The 19,779-nt window shown below is 40.7% G+C and overlaps 1 protein-coding gene across 2 annotated transcripts in view; it reads left to right on the plus strand.

Moving 5' to 3' along the window:
* Positions 1-2,001: 2,001 nt before the first annotated feature.
* KIF5B (kinesin family member 5B) overlaps positions 2,002-19,779 on the plus strand; it is a 33,255-nt gene continuing 15,477 nt past the window's right edge. Inside the window, exons 1-12 of one of the 2 annotated variants that reach the window (XM_036401721.1) lie at positions 2,002-2,341; positions 9,539-9,626; positions 11,176-11,249; positions 11,696-11,800; positions 12,204-12,252; positions 12,552-12,607; positions 12,720-12,807; positions 14,193-14,317; positions 15,748-15,852; positions 16,249-16,394; positions 17,859-18,007; positions 19,386-19,579. In XM_036401721.1, coding sequence (XP_036257614.1) covers positions 2,216-2,341; positions 9,539-9,626; positions 11,176-11,249; positions 11,696-11,800; positions 12,204-12,252; positions 12,552-12,607; positions 12,720-12,807; positions 14,193-14,317; positions 15,748-15,852; positions 16,249-16,394; positions 17,859-18,007; positions 19,386-19,579 — 1,305 coding nt within the window. In that variant the 5' untranslated portion in view covers positions 2,002-2,215. The remainder of the gene's footprint in view (positions 2,342-9,538; positions 9,627-11,175; positions 11,250-11,695; positions 11,801-12,203; positions 12,253-12,551; positions 12,608-12,719; positions 12,808-14,192; positions 14,318-15,747; positions 15,853-16,248; positions 16,395-17,858; positions 18,008-19,385; positions 19,580-19,779) is intronic. The other variant, XM_036401713.2, reaches the window with a different exon arrangement.

Here is a 19,779-nt window from a genome sequence, read left to right on the forward strand (position 1 = left end):
ACGAGCTGTGGGCTGCGTGTTCTCTGATCCCCCTCACTGAGTTCCAGCTCCAGGACACACACAGGCAATGAGGGCACACTCGCATCTCCCTGGCATCTGTGAAAACCTCGTGGATTTGGATGTTCCTCCTTTTAGCTATCAGAGGAAAAGAAATGCAAACAAACGAACTAAAAATCCAAAATATCACAGATTCCCACCTCAACCACCTGCTTTTAGTCTTTACCTCACAGTCGGCCCCTCAGTTTTGTCACACACACAGTGCTGTCCTCAGCATCGTCATGCCAGTACTAGGGTAGATGTTTAAATATATGGCTCCCTCTACCCACCATGCCACCAAGGCCACATTGAGCAAATGGATTGCCCTCATCACACAGCACACCCCTATTGGCAACCTTGGTGACATGGCCATGTCACCTCTCTGACACCAGCTGCCAGCAGAGCTGAGGTGGCAGTGCAGGTCAGTGCCCAAGATGGCCATGTCACCTCTCTGACACCAGGTGCCAGTGGAGCTGAGGTGGCAGTGCAGGTCAGTGCCCAAGATGGCCATGTCACCTCTCTGACACCAGCTGCCAGCGGAGCTGAGGTGGCAGTGCAGGTCAGTGCCCAAGATGGCCATGTCACCTCTCTGACACCAGCTGCCAGCGGAGCTGAGGTGGCAGTGCAGGTCAGTGCCCAAGATGGCCATGTCACCTCTCTGACACCAGCTGCCAGCAGAGCTGATGTGGCAGTGCAGGTCAGTGCCCAAGATGGCCATGTCACCTCTCTGACACCAGCTGCCAGCAGAGCTGAGGTGGCAGTGCAGGTCAGTGCCCAAGATGGCCATGTCACCTCTCTGACACCAGCTGCCAGCAGAGCTGATGTGGCAGTGCAGGTCAGTGCCCAAGATGGCCGTGTCACCTCTCTGACACCAGGTGCCAGCGGAGCTGAGGTGGCAGTGCAGGTCAGTGCCCAAGATGGCCATGCCACCTCTCTGACACCAGGTGCCAGTGGAGCTGAGGTGGCAGTGCAGGTCAGTGCCCAAGATGGCCATGTCACCTCTCTGACACCAGCTGCCAGCAGAGCTGAGGTGGCAGTATGGATTGGTGACCAATGCTCCTCACCAGGGTGGCCGGCAAGGCCTCATCCCTGCAGCCCTCAGCCGATAACCTGAGGGAGCTGGGGGTGTTTAGCCTGGAGAAAAGGAGGCTCAGGGGTGATTTTTTCACTCTATAACCACCAGGAGCTGTAGCCAGGTGAGGTCAGCCTCTTCTTCCAGGCAACCAGTGACAGGGCAAGGGGACTTAGCCTTAAGATGGCCCAAGGGAGGTTTAGATTGGACAGTAGAAAGAATTTCCTCACAGAAATGGTTGTTAGACATTGGAATGAGCTGCTCATGGAGGTTGTTAGACATTGGAATGAGCTGCTCAGGGAGGCTGTGGTGGCTGTCCCTGGATGTGTTTAAGGAAAGATGTGGCATTTAGTTGACATGGTGATGTTTGGTCATACGTTGTACTTGATGACCTCAGGGCTCTTCCAACCTGATTCTGTGATTCTGTGTGGATGATGCCAGGCTGCTCAAGAACATGGTGGAGTCACCACCCCTGGAGGTGTTTAAGAGGCCTCTGGATCTGACGCTGGGTGATGGTTTAGTGCTTTAGGGGCGCTGGGTGATATGGTTTAGTGCTTTAGGGGTCACAGGGGTAGTGCTGGGTTGGCGGTTGGACTTGATGATCTTAAGGGTCTCTTCCAACCTTGATGATTCCATGAGTCTACAATTCTACAACTCTATGAGTTTACGGTTCCACGAGTGCAGGCTCACCGCGACAGGAGGGGCGCCATGGCCGCCCCGCCCTCCTGAGGCAGCCCCGCCCCTGCCAGCGCCCCCGGCGGCCCCGCGGGCACCGCCCCGCCCGCCCGTGGGCGGTGCCGCGCCTGCGCACAGGGCGGGGCTGGGGGCGGGGCGGGCGCTGCGGTGGGTGACGTCACCTGCCCGCCCCACCGGCGGGGCGGGGCGGGAGCCGCGGCCGCAGCCGCCATGGCCGGTGCCATGTTGGGAAGGAAGTGAGAGCGGGAGGCGGCGGCGGCGGCCAGGAAGGAGCCCTTCCCTTTTCCCTCCTGCCGGGGCGGGCGCGGGTTTCCCGGCCACGGCGGCTTGCGAGACCCCCGGCGCGGGCGGTGCGGCGGCGGCAGCTGGCGGCGGCGGAGCTGAGCGCCCCGGAGGCGGCGGTGGCCTAAGATGGCGGACCCGGCGGAGTGTAACATCAAAGTGATGTGTCGCTTCAGGCCCCTCAACGAGTCCGAAGTGGCCCGAGGCGACAAGTACATCGCTAAGTTCCAGGGCGAAGACACCGTCGTCATCGCGGTGAGGGGCCGCCCCGGGCGGGAGAGGCGGGAAGCGCCGCGGGGAGGGAGGCAGGCAGGCAGGGCGGGAGGGGGTGTCAGGGGTCGGCGGGGTCAGGCGCCGCGGGGATGGGCGCGCTGTGAGGCGGGAGGGCTCGGGAGCGCCCGCGGGCGGGGACGCCTCGGGAAGGGGAGCGGCCTCCTTGGAGACCGAGGCAAAGGGGAAAGGGGGCAGGGACGGCTGCGGGCGGGGTGGGCTGGTCTGGGCATGGAGGCGGTGGGGGCAGAGGGGCGTGGGGCTGTGGGGACGGGGCGGTGGGGGCAGGTCGGGGGACCTGTGACAAAGGCTCCGGCCAAAGGCCCAGTGCCGAGGTGCGGAGTGAGTCCCGCAGTGTCCGCCGGCCGGGCGCTCCCCGGGCCCTGTGTGTGACTGCTACGGGCACGCGTGGGAGCTGCCGCCCCGTAACTGTCTGCGGAGAGTTCTGGGGAGCAAACGCGAACGACAGGGCAGGCTCCAGAGAATTAGTGCTCAAGATCTGTCTTCAGCTGACAGCTTCTTTTTTGTTGTTGTTAAATCAGAATAAACAGACTATTTGCCTTCCTACATGTTCGTAAATGTATTTTAACTGGAGTCTCCTTGAAAGTTATGAGGCCCGTTAAAAACAATATGGATGTTGCAGGGGAAAAGATGATCCTTTCCTTTTTCTTCAGTGGATCATAGCTAGCTACAAAGTCGACCTGGAATATAAAAATAAAGTACGGTAGTTTGTTGCCTGGTTTGGTTGGTGTTGTACAAACACACTTTAGCCCCAATGTTTGTTTTGTTTTTGTTAACTCTTAATTTGTGTTTTTGTGTAAATATATTTCATGAGAGACTACTTCTTGCTGAAAGTAACATACAGGCCAGTTATCTGTCTAAAAATTTGGGGGTTTGTTTTGTTTTACTAATGCTTTAGTCTGTTAATATTCGGCTGAATTTGTCAATAAAATATGGAATTCCATGAGTCTGGAATGACAAGAACAATAGCATGCTTGTGAAATGAGGTAATTTGGGCTCATTTCAGCTGGCAAGTTACTATCTTGGAGTACATCACTTCTTCCCGAGGTTGTACAGGTAAACTCAGAGTAAGGAACCAATCCTGGAAAATAGAAAATTTAACTAGCGTGGATAATCTCACTTTCATCAGTGAATACCCATTCATTGTGACACTCCATAGTCTGTTTAAAATCCACAGTTTAGTGTAGAAACTTTCAAGTGTTCTGACTTAAAAAATAAATTTTCTTTTGGTAGCCCTGGTATAAATGAAAGCTTATATTTTTTAAATAATCTTTAGGTGCACTTTGAAATGATCTGAAGTGTAGATTGTGCTGAGGTGGTTCTGTATCTGAGTAGAACAATTTGATGGTGTGCTCCTGTGGGATCATGTGGAGCTTTCTGCTCAGGATTGAGGTTTAGTGTTGCCAACTGTACCTTGCTAAAAATCACAACAAATTTCCCAGTTGTCCTGGATCCAGGACTTGCTATGTCTGACTTGGGGAAAAATGCCCCCAGAATTATTAAATTGGGTAGCAGTGACAGTACTCCTGTCTTGTTTCACAAAATTTGAATAAAGGTTTGATACTCTCTGATTTTGTCTTTGTAATGGTGGCTACAAGATTGGTATTCTCAAAATTATGACTTGAATCTCTAAAATTGTTGACAATAACTTGTGTTTGGTGGTTTTGTTTTTAATAGCTTGACTGAGTTTTTACCAATTTAGGGGCCCTCTAATCTGAGCCTGTAGCCAGGCACCACTTGTTTCTGTGTGTTGCAGAATTGCCCGAGGGAGGATAACAGGAGCAGTGCACATGAAACAGTGTCTAAAAGGCTTCCTCCATAAGCTGTTTGGTTACCTCAGCTCTTTGGTTTCTGTCCTTGTTGCTGCCTGTTGAGCAGTAATTGAGCCACTTTTGGTTTTTTATAGCTGCTTCTCTCAGCTGCATGAAGGACTTGCACCTCCCGTGGGTGCCTGGCTGGGGCTGCAGCAGTGGAGGCTGCGTTGTTAATAATAATAATGATAATAATGATAAACTTGGGATGGGAGTTGCCTGTAATGGTCAATGGGAGGTGAAGACTGGGAGGCAGCGGAAGCAGAGCTGATCTCAGGCTGCAGATTTGACTCCTCTGGAAGAGGCTGGGGAGGAAAATCAGTGACTATAACCAAACCCTCCTCCTTCCTTGACTCCCGTGTCATCTCTGAGCTAGCTGTCTTCCCTTCTTTTCCTAGCTCCTATGAAGTTAATGTCATCCTTGTCTTTCTGGACGAGTGACTCATTTTGATTTATGTTAGGTAAAATAATAGTTTTAACTGTAGCTGGTGTGTAGCAGCAGTTTGAGGGGAGGTATGGTGTTGGTCTGCTTTAAACAGCAGACTCTGAAACAAAGTATTTCCTTCCCACAAGATGAAACTTTTTAACTAGTAAAGGGCTTGTAATTTTTTAATTGCAGGGGGCTTCTTTCCATCTTAATATTCTATTAATTATTTTTTCCTAATGGCTTCTCCTGTTAATTAAGTATAAGGATTTTGTTAAAACAGATTATAGGATTACTCGTTATATGACTTTATGTTAAACATTAGAAATGTACCCGTATGTGAAAACTGACAGCAATTTGCTAGTGGATTTCAGGCTTTTGAGTAAGATAGAACAGGGAGGAAGAGCAGTTTGATATGGGATTATCTCCTTTGTTTTATCAAATATAAAACTGCTTGCAGCTGATTTGCTTTATAGTTCTGCTTAATGTATCTATAGATCTTCTTTAAAAACCTTTCTATCGAGTCTTGTTCATCTTAAAACTACCCAAAAGGTATACATTGCTGAATGCAGTGACACTCTGGGGTTTGGAACTGAAGCCTGAACCAAAAGCAGCACTACCCAGTGGCTGCAGTGGTGGGGCCTGATGGGTGTGCACAGGAATGGGCAGTATGCCTCATTGTCCAAATGGTTTTTAGTAACAATCATTGTCCATTCCTTATTTGTATGGCTTTCAGGAAAGAATCTTGGCTACTTGTCTGTATTTTCATATTTGTTCAAGATGTACCCCTGTGATCCTGGAAAGAGCTTGAGATATTTGGCTTTCTTTTTCGTTATCTTTTAAACTAGTGTTGGACTGTAAATGAGACATGGCTAGGTTAGAAAGTGTTAGAATCAGGTAATGAAGGTCACTTCTACTACTGCAGCTTTTAGTAGTAGGTTTTTCAAAAGAAAAATGCTGAAGGCTGTATTGGACTATATAAATTCAAGAAATGAAATGCATTCTTTAAAGTAACTTTATTATTGTTTGCTAATGCAGAAAGAAAGCAGTGTTTAATAGAGACCAAAAAAGGCAGCATGTCTACAATGGAACTATAAAAATGAATCAGGAATTGCAATCTGTAGCTGAAATAATACTGTTATTCCAGTGTTACCCTCTATTTCTTTTTCTTACTTTATTCCATTAAATGTTGGGTAACAAAGGTGCTTTTCAGGTGACAGTGGCATGATGATTTAACAGAAGGGAAATATTCTTGTTTACAGGAGTCTGTAAAAGTAAGGCTTTTCTCCCTGGCTGCAGTGCCAGTTGTGTAGAAACACCTTGCTCATATTTGCTGGGTTTTGTTGTCCTGAAATTCAATGACCATTTTTATAAACAGCAATACTTACTTTTCTCTTTAGAAGAACCTTTCTACTAAAGTAAAAAGTTTGGCTGAAACATTTATTAAAAAACTTTTCTGTTTCCATTCTGGAAATTGAGTTTCTAGTCACAGTGTTTTAAATCACATATTTTAGTAATTCTGTGGCAAAAAGTAACTGCTGTAATGGTTAATACTTGAACTGCAGTACTTCCACAGAAATAAGAAAAAGGGGACAAAAAGCTGAGATTCACTCACTGTTCTGTATCAGCTGCACTTTTGTGTGCATGGGGCTAAGACAAGAAGAAAATCCTCTTTCTTTATCCTGAAATTAAAATACTAATTTGTAGCTGTGCCTTTCCACCCATTGCAGCGTTGAACTTGATTAGGCGTGTCAAAGCAGCAATACCTTAGCTTAGTAATAGGAAGAAGTGAGTCAGGTATCTGACATCATGCTTTCCAGAAACTATTCCATTTTGGATAAATCTTTTAACATATTTTGCTGATGCTGATGGGAAGAACATTCTTTAGTATAGATGCAGCTCTTAAAGGCAGAGTAAGCCCATTATGTGCCACTTTAACCTTTCACCAAGAATAGGCTAAGCGTGGGTAGGTATTGTAGCACTGTTCTAACTGTCCATTCTAGCAAAAAACATTCAAGAGCTTCTGCATGTGTTGTGGTAGAAAAACATGCTGCTGATTTTTCAAGTGAATTTTTTACTGCTGACTTTGCTTCAGATATCAGTGCATAAGAAGTAAGATAAACTCAGGTGATTTTATGAATAACCAATTCTGTACTTTATGGAAAGTTGCAATAGTAATAAGGGTTTTTTTAAATTACATCTACGGAGATAACCTTTAGTATTCCTCAGACTTTTGATGTAAATTTTCAGTGTAGTCAGTGATTGCAGATTTTTCTGTAGTCCTCACAGGATATATTGACAAAAAACTTCTCCACAGAAACTCACATGTACTCCAAATTTTGTATAATTTAGATTGGCTGAGCATCCTTTTATATAATGGGTAAGTAGTCTTTAAGTTAGCTATGGAACTGTATTTCAGCATCATCCCTTTATTAAGATTCAGTTAAACTACTGCTGAATCATGTTGGCAGCTGCACCTTTCTGAAGGCTGTGAGAGCACTTGGAAAGTTTTGCTGTGGGACCACATCCCTTCAAGTGCAAGGCAACTGTGGGAGCTGCAGTTGTCTTGTGGTTGACTGTAGACAAAAGAAATGCTAGGCAAGGAACTAAAAGATTCTGAGAGAGGAAGTTAGAAGTTCTGCTTGTTTGCTTGGTATTTTATCTCTTGCTTATAAGGCCTTATGTGTTAAATTTTTAACAGAATTTGAACAGCAGTTTCTAAAAATTTCTGGAGTGTGTCAAAACAGCCTCATACTGTGTTAGTGACACTGCTCCTACCCCTGTCAGGGACACAATGCTGCTTGGGCCTTTTGTGTCTTCAGTTCATCATTAGATCTGATTGTTAACTGCTTGGGAAAGAAAAGGCATCTGGTGCAGAAAAATATCTGACACTTTAATCTTTCTTGATTAATCTCTTAAAGGTAATGAGGAGACATTCTAGGGCATGGTAATCCTTGTAATACTGTTTTAGCTTTGTTTACTGCAGAAAGTAGACTGTAAAGAGAAGTGATAAGACATTGTAGATGTCAAAGATGTGAAACCATACTGAGTGGGAGTAATTTGCATTCTTAAAATGTAATTATCCTGGAACCTGCTTGTCTAAACTTCCTTGATTAGATAGTGACTCAGTGATGATGGAGCAGGGACATGCCACTAATATGGATTTTCATAGGTGTGATTAAAAAATGAGGACATGTGAGCAAATATTCCACTTTCCACATGCAAAGGATGGAGAAGTGACAAGTGACAACAGGACCCCTTGTGAGGATTCTCTTGGCCAAAATTACTAAGTTTTGTATATTGGTAGCAATTGTTAACTTGAGGGAAATTGAAATTGGTCATGTGCTTAGCAGCTTTCACTGTATAAATAAACAAGATCAATTAAAGGCAATACTGCCCAAATGAAGGCCTTGCAGCTTGATTTTCTGTTCCACAATGGAATTATTTCAGTGCATAAAGATATGCACTGGAGCATGAAACAGCTGATGAATGTTTTGTGGTGTAGCTGACTTGCAGTGTGTAGTGTAGCTGATTGATATCTGTGAAATTGGAGGCTTATTGAAACTACAGCTGCTAGTGAGAAAGATGGTGTCATCTATTCTGCAGGAGCTTCCTTTTTGTGTAATGTGTTCTCAGTCTTCACTTTCCTACCTCAGGGAGACTTGTTGTCTCCCTCCTGCTGTATCTAACGGCCTCAGTTCTACCTGTAGAACACAGGGATTTGAGGTGTCTTTGAAGCTGAAATGAGTAATGGAGGAGGGTGGTGTTTTCCCTGCTGTGAAACAAGTGTTCTGACAAACTTCAGCCCCTTAGGGACAGTTTCTGCCTACTGAGCCTTATGGTTTCTTGAACATATTTATACAGTGAACTCTGTAATTATTTTTCCAAGACAGTGCTCATCCACCTGATTTCAAGGCCTCAGATAAATATGTTTAGTCTAAAAAAGCTTTGTTTGGTATGGTACTAGATATTATTAGAAGACAAATGGAAGGCCAGGCCAGGGAAGGCAAATGTGGGTGGGTAAAAGATGGAAGCCATACTTGTTTCTTTGCTGGAGAGGCAATTCCAGAATATCCTTGTGGGAGGATAATAATGAATTAAATTTAGGCAGAATGGAACACTTAACAGTTGCAGGAGTCTAACAGTGTTAACTGACCTAGGTTTTTTGTAAACTTTGCCCACCTGCTTGTCTACCTACAAAATCAAACTCTGAAAGAGCTACAAAAAATTTGAGCTTTGCAAGATGAGTGTAATCATTTATATCATAGTAGATTGTAAGCTGCTTAGAACTGTTATGAGAATCTCTTCTCTAAAACAAAGCAATAACCAGTATTCCTCTCAAAATTCTGTCAGATCTTCCTCATGTAGTCTTTTCCAAAATGAGTCTTGTGAAAGGTTTCCTTCCCTAGTATCGCCTTTTATTCTTCTTGGGGAGCTTTATTTTAAGGGTGTCTTATATGGCACAATAGTTTATGTTGAATGTTTCTGTTTGGTTTGATTTTTTTCAAGAAACACTACCAAGACAGGTACTCTATGTCATGGGGTATGTTTTTAATAATTGTAGTTTACCAGAGTAAACCTACTACCAGGGTAGGTGAGAATACGGGGTTCTTAGATGGACAGACCAGGCATTGGCTTACCTTGTAAATCAAGTAACTTGAGGTCATGTGGCAGAGCAGTTTTGCAGAACTATGTAGATAATACTTTGAAACCAAATATATTTAATTCAAGGCTTTCCTCGTAAGCAAGCGTGTGAAGATTTAGGCAGCACTATTTAAGCTGATTTCCACACAACAGTCTTCAAGTGCTTAAAATAGAAGATTGGGCTGAGACAGTGTAGAGTCTTCTAAACTATTAACAAACACCTTCCAGTTCCACTTCCAGCTCTTCTGTAACTCTTCTGTTTTGTTTTGTTTTTTTTTACAGTCCAAGCCATATATATTTGACCGTGTATTCCAGTCAAACACATCACAAGAACAAGTATACAATGACTGTGCTAAAAAGATTGTCAAAGGTAAGGTGGAAGACCAAATTTACCATAAGGAAATCTCATATTCCTGTGGATTTTAGTGTTGAAAACTAATACTTCTATTGCTGCCTTTTATCTTTGGAATGTTTAATAAGTGCCAACATGGATTGTAGCACCATACAGTCATCCTGTAGTTGAGCTAATAAATTATGTCAATGCTGTAATTAAACCTGCTCTTTCAGTTGATTGCAACATTTGGTAACATTTACCTGTTACATTTTAGGGATTTCTTTACAGTTCTCTGCAATGATAATTTAAAACAATTTGTCAGAAATTAAACATAATAATGATTAACAAGAAGTTTGAGATGGGTCTGCCCTCCCTATGCCCCCCAAATTTACTGGTGAGAAACATCATACAGAAGTTCGTTTGGAGGAATGCAAGAGGAAATGAAAATTGTGAAATAGGAGTTATTGCTGTGCATGCTAGGGCGTACAATTTCTCCAAAACTGAGTTCTCAGATTTGGCCTAGTACCTTCAGAAAATCAAGTCTTGTCACAAAGAAGGATATGCCACAGTAAATTTTTGTAGTAAGCAATTAGCTAGTTCCCTGATAATCAAATTGATTAATTTCTTGAAGGCATAAATAAATTCTAATTGACCCAACTTTCAAAGGTTTCATAAAGCCTTGTCAGAAATCCCTGAAATACCAACTATTAATTAATACCAACAGAATATTGGGTGAACATACTGTGTTTTTCATCATTAGAAAAGTAAATTGCTGTGGGAAATTCATGCTGCTGCAAGTATTTAACCCTTTAATGACTTAAATAATAATCAGGCTCAGATCAGAAGGTTGCTCCTTGAAAACTGAATTTAGCTAAGAATTGTAATGCTGCCCCTTTTCTCCATGTAAGACTCTGAGCTCTGTGTCACATTTCTCACCTGTGCTGCATCAAGTGGCAGATGAGCTCTAGTGGTGAGACAAATGGATTTACAGGTATGGTGGAGTGGCAAAGACCTCCCCATCTGGTGTATCTCCTCGTGCTTGTTTTTGGAAAATAAAAGTTTGCTTGCAGGATGTGATTCTAGAGTAATTTACACATAAACAGGCCAGCCCACCAGCCCCTCACCCCTCAATCTAAAACTTTGCTTGGTTCATTCATAATTTGAAATAGAAGCTTATGGCCTAACAGTAAGATGTTTGATACTTAGGGCATTACCCATTGGACAATTAAACTTTCCTGAAGGCAGAAAATATGATGGTGTTCTCCTGTTTGGTTTCTTCTGAGATATCAAAGACCATCTGTACAGCCTGGCAATTGTATTGATTTCCCTTTTGTTCCTAAATGTGAAGTCCTGATTTTTCTTGCTGAAGAAACAGGAACTTCTAAGACACCATCAGTGATGGCACAATGCATTAAAAGATTTAGGGAGGAACACCTCCCTCCCCCTAACTCTAGCACAAGGTTCCCAGACACTGAGTGATTTAACTTGCTGGGTATTTTGGGACCTGCTTGCTTGAATTCTATTTAATTCAGCTTATCTTTAGAAGAAGGAAATGAACACTAATGAAAATACTCTTTCCCTTTAGATGTACTTGAGGGATACAATGGTACAATATTTGCTTATGGGCAAACATCATCTGGAAAGACACACACTATGGAAGTAAGAATGTTAAAATAATTTTCTCTTACTGTCACTGTCATGTCTTTTCATCACAATAGTCTTTGCTTTGTAGAAATAAGATGTCAGCTTGTTTTCTTCTTGCAACATTTTGATAGCCCATTATTTTTTTTAGGACTGAGAATGGCAGTGTGGGGGTTTTTTTTCACATTCAGTAGCAGGATGAGAATCACAGGAATAATATCAATAGCATCATTTCAGTTGTTGTAGTTTGGGAGAGTTCTGAGGCTGTTCTTTTCACTTTTGGGGACCAGTGGAACTTTTCACTTTCGGGGAACTGTGGGGCTCACTTTATTTCATGGAGTAAGTGCATTATACCTGTCAGTATTTTGTCTGTTAAACTGAACTAGATGTCTTGTGTTTGAATACTGTTTGTAATGCTGGATTGAGTATGATTTTTTTGTTATATTCTACCTTTTTCTGTTAAGGGGAAGCTTCATGACCCAGATGGAATGGGCATTATTCCAAGAATAGTGCAAGATATTTTTAATTATATTTACTCCATGGATGAGAATCTTGAGTTTCATATTAAGGTAAACTTTCTTCATTTTTACTTTAATCTGTATTAGAACTCGAAGGTAGTCTGTGTGTAAATGGATATTCTATATCTGTTTCAAATGCCTGTAACTTGGAAACCTGATAACCTGGATTATTACTGAAGTAATTAATTTTCCTAAAGAATAATTATGTTAAAACTTTCATTTTGTTCCATTCAACATTGATGGAATCTATGCTGATAACCTGTGGCAGTGCTAGTAGTGATTGAAACCTCTGATCAAAACAGTTTCTTCTTAAAGATACATTTTAATTCAGGCTTAAGAACTGAGCCGGATGTACTGTTATGTGGGAGATCAAGTAATCATGCTGAATCCTTGTGATCAAGAAGCAAAGCATTTATGCCTTCTGATGTATCCCTTTTCCTCTTCTTACTTCTAGGTGTCATATTTTGAAATATACTTGGATAAAATAAGGGACCTTTTGGATGGTAAGACTTTTATTTGTGTTGAACATATAAAATAAATTATTCTGGAGGGACATATTAAAAAACCCCTTATGTTATTTAGGTATTCATTATGCTAATAACTTTGCATGATAAAGGTACATCACAATGGGAAAGCATGGAGCTCATCTATATGGTACTACTAAAGCTGCAGTGGTGGTGCTTTCTTGTATGTGAAGTTTTTGTCAGGTGTTGCTGAGAGGTAACATTTATGACTCGGGCATGTGTTGTATGCAGTGCTCTCATTCAGTTTTGCCTTAGCTTTGGAATGTTTTCTCTTCCAGTTTCAAAGACCAATCTTTCTGTTCATGAGGACAAAAATAGAGTTCCCTATGTAAAGGTGAGCATCAGTCTGATGTATTTTCATCTTGCACTCCTCTAGTGTGCACCATTTACTTGTGCCTTATTTATGTGGTGTTATTTTTCACAATCCCCCTTTTTTTTTTCCGAAGGGTTGCACAGAGCGGTTTGTATGTAGTCCAGAAGAAGTTATGGATACTATAGATGAAGGAAAATCAAATCGACATGTAGCAGTTACAAGTAAGTATCATCCTCTTTTTCCTTTCAGTGATTTATCTATTTGTATGCCTTAAAAAAGGAGGGAAGGCACAGATAGTGAGTTAAATAATTCAGGTGTTTGAAAGGGTCTGGCATAAGCAGTTTCAGTCTTTCATAAACAAGTATTTCAGTTCATTTCTGGTTAGATCATGTTGCTTAGACTGGGATTGAAAGGAGAAAGTAAGTCATCAGTGAGGAACTATGCATCACTGGAGAAAAAGGTGTAGTTCTGCTTTAGGAATAGTGCAAAATCCCAGTTTGTGGAATTTGTTTCACTTAACCTAAAAATCTGTAAGTGTGGCTCGTCCACAGTTTGATCATTCTGTTGCATATTCCAAGAGCAGCTGATCAGAATTCAGACCTGCTGCAGATTTAAACAGCATCCCAAGATTTTTGGCTGTAGCATGCAATTGAGTTGCAAGGAGCCATGCCATAGGTCTCCAAATTCCCACAAAAAGCAGGATTTGGAAATGACAGAGGCGTTAGAAAAGACAAGAGAAGATGTAGGTGCATGCAGAGTAAGACTTGAGCTCTTAGCAACTGAGGTGCCTGTCAGAAGTCTCAGAGCCAATTTCAGGATGTTTCACAATCTTCCTGTGTTTAGTTCTTTATTCAGGAAGAGATTCTACAGTCATTAAGAAAATATAAGCATTTTCTTCTCATTTCTTAGGTTAAGGACCAAAACCAAAAATAATATGTTCCTTTTAAGGAATGTTTCAGTCTTGTGGTTTTGCTTCATTGCTCCTAAGTAAAAAGGTTCAAGTGGGGACTGCACTAAGAAAATTTGGATAGAATATTTTGTGTTCTGTGCTTCATTAACATCAGTAAGCTGGTACTTTTAGAACTGTGAGAGATTTATACTTAAAAGGAAGAAGAAATGGCCAGATGTTCTCATTCATTAAATTTTGTTACTGGATTAAAATAATACTTTAAATTCAGCACGTCTTGTTTTCCCTTGATGTTTCACAGCAGAGGGGGCAGCACAAGACAGGAATGAAAGGCTGTGGCCAGTTGAAATTTTCAGAGAAGGATAAAATGGGTACACTGGAAGTCTTCAAAAGACTCTCCTATCAAGAACTAAATATACTTTCTGTTCTAATAAATTAATGTGTGAATTCCACGGTTGACAAGCCAGCAAACCTGATGAGTGAACTTATGTGATATTAATAGGAGCCCAAGGGAAAACTGGATCTTTCTTACCCGATAAGATGATACCACTGGTTTTGCTGCCTCTAGGTCTGCTGTCATTGAGAGATTACACTGTACAGCTTCATTAGCTTTGGATCTCTTGCTGCACTGTGGGGAGGTGTTGTTTTAAGTGAGACTGATTGTACAAATCTTTTTGATGTGTTTATTTTGATTTATAGATATGAATGAACACAGCTCCCGAAGTCATAGTATTTTTCTTATTAATGTAAAACAAGAGAATACTCAAACAGAACAGAAACTAAGTGGAAAACTTTACCTTGTGGACTTGGCAGGTAGTGAGAAGGTAATTATAAGTTTCTCTTTCTTCTCTGAAATTGTTTTTCTTTACAGTCAAGTATTTTACATGGTTCAGTTGTCATCTCTGAGGTGTGTCAATTTTGATGTTGAAATATGGTTTCTGAATTCTAGGCTGGCTTGGCTGTTAGATGCTTTAAGCTGATCCACATTTCTGCAAGTGAGATTTGTAAATCTAGACTAGGGTGGGGAAAGAGGGTAAAGTTCAGTTTCAGTATCTGAGGATGTGTGTGTTAGCCAGGTACAGGAATCAAGTTTTATGGTTATGGAATATCTGGATTTTCTTATGTAGTGATACCAAGTTTCTTAATTTGAAAATCTGATTAACATTGGTTGACAGCTTGCTTTCCTTTATCAGTAACTTAAAGCAGAGAAGGAAATACATACTGTAATTAGTCTTCTAAGAGCTGGATTTCTGACATTCTTTTCATCTTTGCTTCTGGGTTTATCCCTGTCTTTACTTCCAGGCTTGCCGTTGTTTTTCCTTACATCATTTTTCTATGACCTTATTGTTGTCTCTGATCCTATATTTATTCTGAAATGTGTTTCTTTAGTCAGAGTCTTTTTTTTTTTCTTTTAAAGAAGAGAGCTGGGTTGCAGGTCTCCTTTCTCTGTAGTTCCTTTCAGTGTTTGTTTCAAACTTTACATTGGTGCATTTCCTCAGTCCCTTTGAAATATGTGGAGTTTTCTAATGGCTTGTATCGGTTTATACACAGGAAAGTAGAATTGTTTCATTGTAGTCATGGTCACAGCTTGGTGGAAATAGTAAAGGGAGAGTTATAGAACTGTAAGTTAAATTCAGCCCTAGAGACAAAAGATGCAAGGTAGATAGAATGGCATCAGGTCAGATGTTTTCATGTTTCTGCTACCTACTTAAGCTCCTAGAGCACTCAGGTAGGTCAGATTCTGCCTCTAAAATCTGTTCTCACAATTTATGCTTGTGAAGATTTTCTGCTCTCTTTTCAAGGGGTATTAGTGGTATGTGGTTTGGGTTTTATGGTTTGTTTTGTTAGGGTTTTTAAGGGGAGAGGTAGTTTGGTTTTAAGGATGATCTCTGGACAAACCATTCATAATGCTTATTTTCTTTTAAGTAATGAATCTTTTTTACAGACTTCAGAAAACTTCTGAAGTTGTTAATTTGACAGAAGTTATTAGCTACACATTTTTCTGCTACAAAAAGGTGTACTTTGCAGGGGGAATATTCACTTCAGTTAAAAACATGAGAAATGTCTTCAGACACTGAGTCTTGAATGAGAAATTGATAATGAATTGGGGAAAGTCTGACTAAGAGTTGGCTTATGTGTACCTCATAAAGTCAGGGAGACTGACTTATAAGTGGGGAAATTACATAAGTTTTCTCTTAAATTTTGAAGGTATGTTTTGAAGATGCATATAGTAATGTCCTGAAATATTGTATAGGTTAGTAAAACTGGAGCAGAAGGTGCTGTGCTGGATGAGGCCAAGAACATCAACAAGTCTTTGTCTGCTCTTGGAAATGTCATCTCAGCCCTGGCTGAAAGCAGTGTAAGTGTTCTCTTTTGTCTTTTTTTACTTAAAGGTTTAAAGCTTGCATCTCTGAACATACTGTGCAGAAATTCTTACCAATCTCAGTGATATGAGCCAGTGCATTGCAGGTGGCCATTACTCTTGTACTGTATTGACAGTAAAGATCAGGAAGTTACACATTTAATGCTGAGGGACCTGAGCATCATACTGAAAGTTTCCTTGTGCTCTAAAGGTTACCAAACCTAGAAATACAATTTTGTCATCCCATGCATCTTCAGTCTTATGATTAATGAATTAAAGTAGAATTTAATGTCTTTCTAATTAGGTCATACCTAGCAAAAGTGTAGTTCATATTTCAGCAAATTAAATGTGTCTGAAAAGCCGTGACTGATCATTTAACCTCTTCCTTGGTAGACATATGTTCCATATCGTGATAGCAAAATGACCAGAATCCTTCAAGATTCTCTAGGGGGTAATTGCAGAACCACTATTGTTATTTGCTGTTCTCCATCTTCTTACAATGAATCTGAAACTAAATCTACTCTTCTGTTTGGCCAAAGGTGAGTACATGACTTAAAAGGAATAAACGAACAAGGAGAAATAAGTTGCTCTATTAAGATTCCTGAATCAAATTAATTAGAATGTTTACTTACTTTCTGTAATTCTTCAGTGTATATGTGCCTAAGTGTTGTGATCTGTCTTGTCTCATAATATATATTAATCCTTAAACCAGCCAGGATCCTGAAGACTGTATTTTCAGGAGAAGCATATAATTTGGTTCAAATTGTGGTTTAATGTATAATCTTGAAGGGCTATAAGTACTTCCCTGTCCCCTGCCCTCCCTAAAGTAGGTAGGAAGAAGGTAGAAAGGAGCTCTCCCCTAGTAAGTTGAATCCTTTATTTGCCAGGAGAGCCTGTTCTCTGGTCTGTATCTAACACTCCAGTAAACTTTGAAATGATTCTTGTGAATTCCTGTGTAATTTGTAACTGAATTTATACATACTCATTTCCAATTAAGTACTTTGTTAGGTAGTTTTTCTTTACCATTGTATTATTGTTGCTGCCTTGTTATACTCCAGTTCCTGACCACTAGATTAAATCACACCATTTAGTGGAGCACATTCCAAAACCAGTCAGTGTTTTGCTAGTCCATCTGATGTTAGTGTACCTCTGCCACTTCAGTCCAACAAGAGAGTTTCCTACTGGCCTTCTCTGTGAAGTTTTGTATTATGGAAAATAGCCCAGATTAGAAATTTGGCAGAATGTGAGTAGTTAGTGAGTGTGGAGTAGTGGCTGCATTCTGCAGCAGTGGAGGCTTTGGGTTTCCTTTTAGAAGGAGGAGGTCTTTTCCTTTTATCATTTAGTGAATGAGCTACTGGAAAGTGTCTTCCAGCTGCAGCTATGTAGCTTCACTGCCTTGTGCTCTTGATGTTTTCAGGAGTTAACAGAGTGCATTCCTGTCTCAGCCGCTATAGTTAGCCCAGTATAATAATTCAACTTCCTAGGGATATCAAATTTGTGCTGAAGCCCTCAGCTGTAGTAACTTAAGGCTATGTAATAATCATATAATATAGTAGAAAAGCATATCTCTTTTAGTAGTAATGTGTCCCTAGGATTTTGCTTTTGGTTGAAATGAGCTGTTTCATAGATAAGCCAGATGGTTTGCATGCTAGAAGTGTCCTCTCCATTGGACAGTGTTTGCTAGATGAGGAATACTGTTCTTTGTTCAAAACTGTGTACAACTGTCCTGACCTCAATTCTTTCAGATGAAGGTATGCAGCTTAATTTTTCCAACTCAGTCAGCTTGAGATTTCTCAGCTTTCCAAAAGTTGTGTTGCTCTGTCTTTTGACAATTGTGTCAATCCAGTTAGAAGAATAGTAACTTGACAGGGAATAGAAATAAGGTTTTGGAAGAGATGGGAATGTTTATGTTTTCACTAGTGATATGTGAACATGTTATTTAGTAACCTTTAATTCCTTTCTTTAAAAATGACGTTTCAGAGCTTTTTGCTTTCTCTGTGTAGAGCAAAGACCATTAAGAACACAGTCTGTGTCAATGTGGAGCTCACTGCAGAACAGTGGAAGAAAAAGTATGAGAAGGAAAAAGAGAAAAACAAGACTCTGCGTAACACCATACAGTGGCTGGAAAATGAGCTCAACAGATGGAGGAATGGTGAGAAGCAGTTTTATTATAATTCTGCAAACTTTAGGCAAGACAACACACACTGAGTTAGTCTTCAGGCTACCAGAAATAGCTAAGAGCACTATTTGAGGCAGTAATAAGGCTGTTAAAGCTATGGGAGTGAGTCAGCTTTGGAGCATGATTTTTTTCACTTTATTGCAACTGAAATAACTTCTAATAATTGTGTTATGACAAAAATGTCTGAAAGTGTATTCCTGTTAGATTGTTCAACACTTAGTTTTCTAGCAGGCTAGAGTTACTTACATTGTAAAAAAATTTAATTTGGGGGACAAAAAAACTGATATTATTTGTAAGTGCAGAAACTAAGTAAAATGTTTCCCCTGTTTTGGTTTTGTGATTCAAAACACTATTACAAGATCTGCCCTCATTTAAAACTCAAAACGTGTGACTAGGCAAAAAACCCACACAAACCCCAAAGTTGCTGACAGTACCAAATATGTGCCTGTTAATTCTTCCTGAATGATTAACTTCTTATCAGTTCAAGTTGCTGGCAAAATGCAGGCTAATAGTGAAGCCATAAATTCAAGAAAAGAGAACATAGGTCATGCAGATATACTTTGGAGTTTTGCAGCTGTAGAAGGTGATTTTGAAATCTGACAACTGCACCACATCCTGATAAAAATCTAAAAAAAATGGGTTTGCTGAAATAGGTTTGGTAGGAAGTAGGGGGGTTTTTTTGTTGTTTTTGTTGGGGTTTTTTTATTGTTTCATAGAGCTGGTATGAGGGCACACCTGAAATGTAAATATTCTGAAAGAACTATACTTAACATGAGATACTGGAGTGTTGGAAAGAGCCTATACCTTCCAAGGACTGCAAGAAATGTTTTGAATAAAGCACTAAGAAATTTAGTTTCATTTACTAGAGAAGTGCCTTGGCATGTTCTGTCTTCTTCTCTGTGAAGTTAGTGTTCTCATCAGAAAAATCTTTATGAACATAAAAGGATAAAAGTGTAACTGAAAAGATTTTACATTAGAAGCAGAGCAATGTAAAAGTAAACGCGGCTACCTAGTAAAACAGTGCCAAGGGAGACAGAGAGTTTTGTGTCTTCTGGGAAAGTTAGGTGACTTTCTAGAAGATAAGGTTTGATGTGTAGTTTGGAGCTCATAGCAGAGTAAATGGGTGAAATATGATGTTTTGTAGTAAGCAGGATATAGTTTGGATGATCTAGTGGGGTTTTTTTTTTGTTTGTTTGTTTTTGTTTGGGGTTTTTTTACCAAATAATCAGCTGAACTCAATTGCTTATTAACTGTGTAAAACTATTAGTAGGAAATATAGAATACTTCTCAAGGGTAATTTTTTGGGAAATATGTCATGACTAACTGTACTAAAATTAAGTTTACTTTTAAGGGGAGACTGTACCAGTTGATGAACAGTTTGACAAGGAGAAGGCCAACCTAGAAGCTTTTGCAGTGGACAAGGATATTACTGTTATTAATGATAAACCAGCTACCACAATTGGAGTAACTGGCAATTTCACTGATGCTGAGAGAAGGAAATGTGAGGAAGAAATTGCCAAGCTTTACAAACAACTGGATGACAAGGTATACCATTCTTTCTTAATGTAAGATCTCTTGAAAATATGTCTTGGACTATATTATTGTATAATGTATCTTCATCATTCTCAGGAGGAGAAGCCAAGGGGCAGGTACAGATCTCTTCACTCTTGTGACCTGAGGGAATGGCCTGAAGTTGTGTCAGGGGAGGTTTAGGTTGGATATTAGAAAAGGTCCTTCATCCAGAG

The sequence above is a fragment of the Molothrus ater genome, chromosome 1 (genome assembly GCF_012460135.2).
Source record: "Molothrus ater isolate BHLD 08-10-18 breed brown headed cowbird chromosome 1, BPBGC_Mater_1.1, whole genome shotgun sequence".
NCBI lineage: Eukaryota > Metazoa > Chordata > Aves > Passeriformes > Icteridae > Molothrus > Molothrus ater.